At 34.8% G+C, this 1,023-nt stretch overlaps 1 protein-coding gene across 1 annotated transcript in view; it reads right to left on the minus strand.

Annotated features, from left to right (window-relative positions):
- The window catches only part of LOC117114556 (low-density lipoprotein receptor-related protein 1B-like), a 22,626-nt gene that overhangs the window by 19,979 nt on the left and 1,624 nt on the right, over positions 1-1,023 (minus strand). The window contains exon 2 of the mRNA XM_033258234.1: positions 220-572. Within this exon, the coding sequence (XP_033114125.1) occupies positions 220-562 (343 nt within the window). The 5' untranslated portion in view covers positions 563-572. The remainder of the gene's footprint in view (positions 1-219; positions 573-1,023) is intronic.

A 1,023-nucleotide genomic window follows, 5' to 3' on the forward strand; every position in this document is an offset into this window, starting at 1 on the left:
TATATATATATATATATATATATATATATATATATATATTATATATATCATATAAAAAATTAGGTGAATAATAGAAAAAGTGCTCGAGCACAGCTTTATCATTTACCTGTATTTATATCTGTGCATAGCAGAAAATTATGATTTAGATATATATTATTTATAAATATTTGATATGCACTTATAATAACATTTTTGGGTGCTATTAAAATAACTTAGAACATACCTTCACGTTCACTGGATAACTAATGTAGAAGATGACAAGAGTAGCTATCTGCCAAATAAACATGCTGACGCCTACCAAGAAAAGAGTTGCCCAAATCGCTCGGCTAAATAGGGTCGTAGATTTGAAGACATGCGGTAAGCCATGGGTACTGCTGACATTTTTTGCAAACGATCCCAGCAGGGCAGGAACAGACTCCCGATCATACAATTCATCTTCAGACTGAATTACCAGAGGGAACTTGGTAGTGTCTGTTTTTTTAAACGGCTCGGATAATTTTACATTTGTCGTACTTGCTGGAGACGCCCTCACCCAGAAGATACTGTCTGTTTTGTCACCCATAATGGGCTTTCTGTAAACAAACACATTTATCTATAGTACACAATTTCCTTCCTAATGAAAGTTACTTTGCCATACCGAAACCTACACCACATAGTAGGCCTATGGATGGACATTGCAGTAAGAGCAATTGAATGTGACCACGTGATCATATCGCAGGGACAAAATGCTTAAATGTAATTCCTCATCGAATATAATTTAGAACAAAATCCAGAAGGAGAGTCTTCACACAAACCTTAACACTGAAATAACCCTCAAGAGAAAGTGTTACGATTTATTGTTTTCTGAATAAATGATTAAAAATTATGCACATACATACCCCAAACCTTAACATCGGCACTGGCTTAACATTCCGGCTGTTTACTTACGTTTACTTCTTAGCTGTTGCTTATAAAATTTATATCTGTACCAAGACCCAGTCATCGTTTCCCATAGCATTGTTGTTTTTCAGTATTTTGCCTATA

The sequence above is a fragment of the Anneissia japonica genome, unplaced genomic scaffold, assembly GCF_011630105.1.
Source record: "Anneissia japonica isolate Jap-2015-1 unplaced genomic scaffold, ASM1163010v1 scaffold199_len4679917_cov187, whole genome shotgun sequence".
Lineage (NCBI taxonomy): Eukaryota > Metazoa > Echinodermata > Crinoidea > Comatulida > Comatulidae > Anneissia > Anneissia japonica.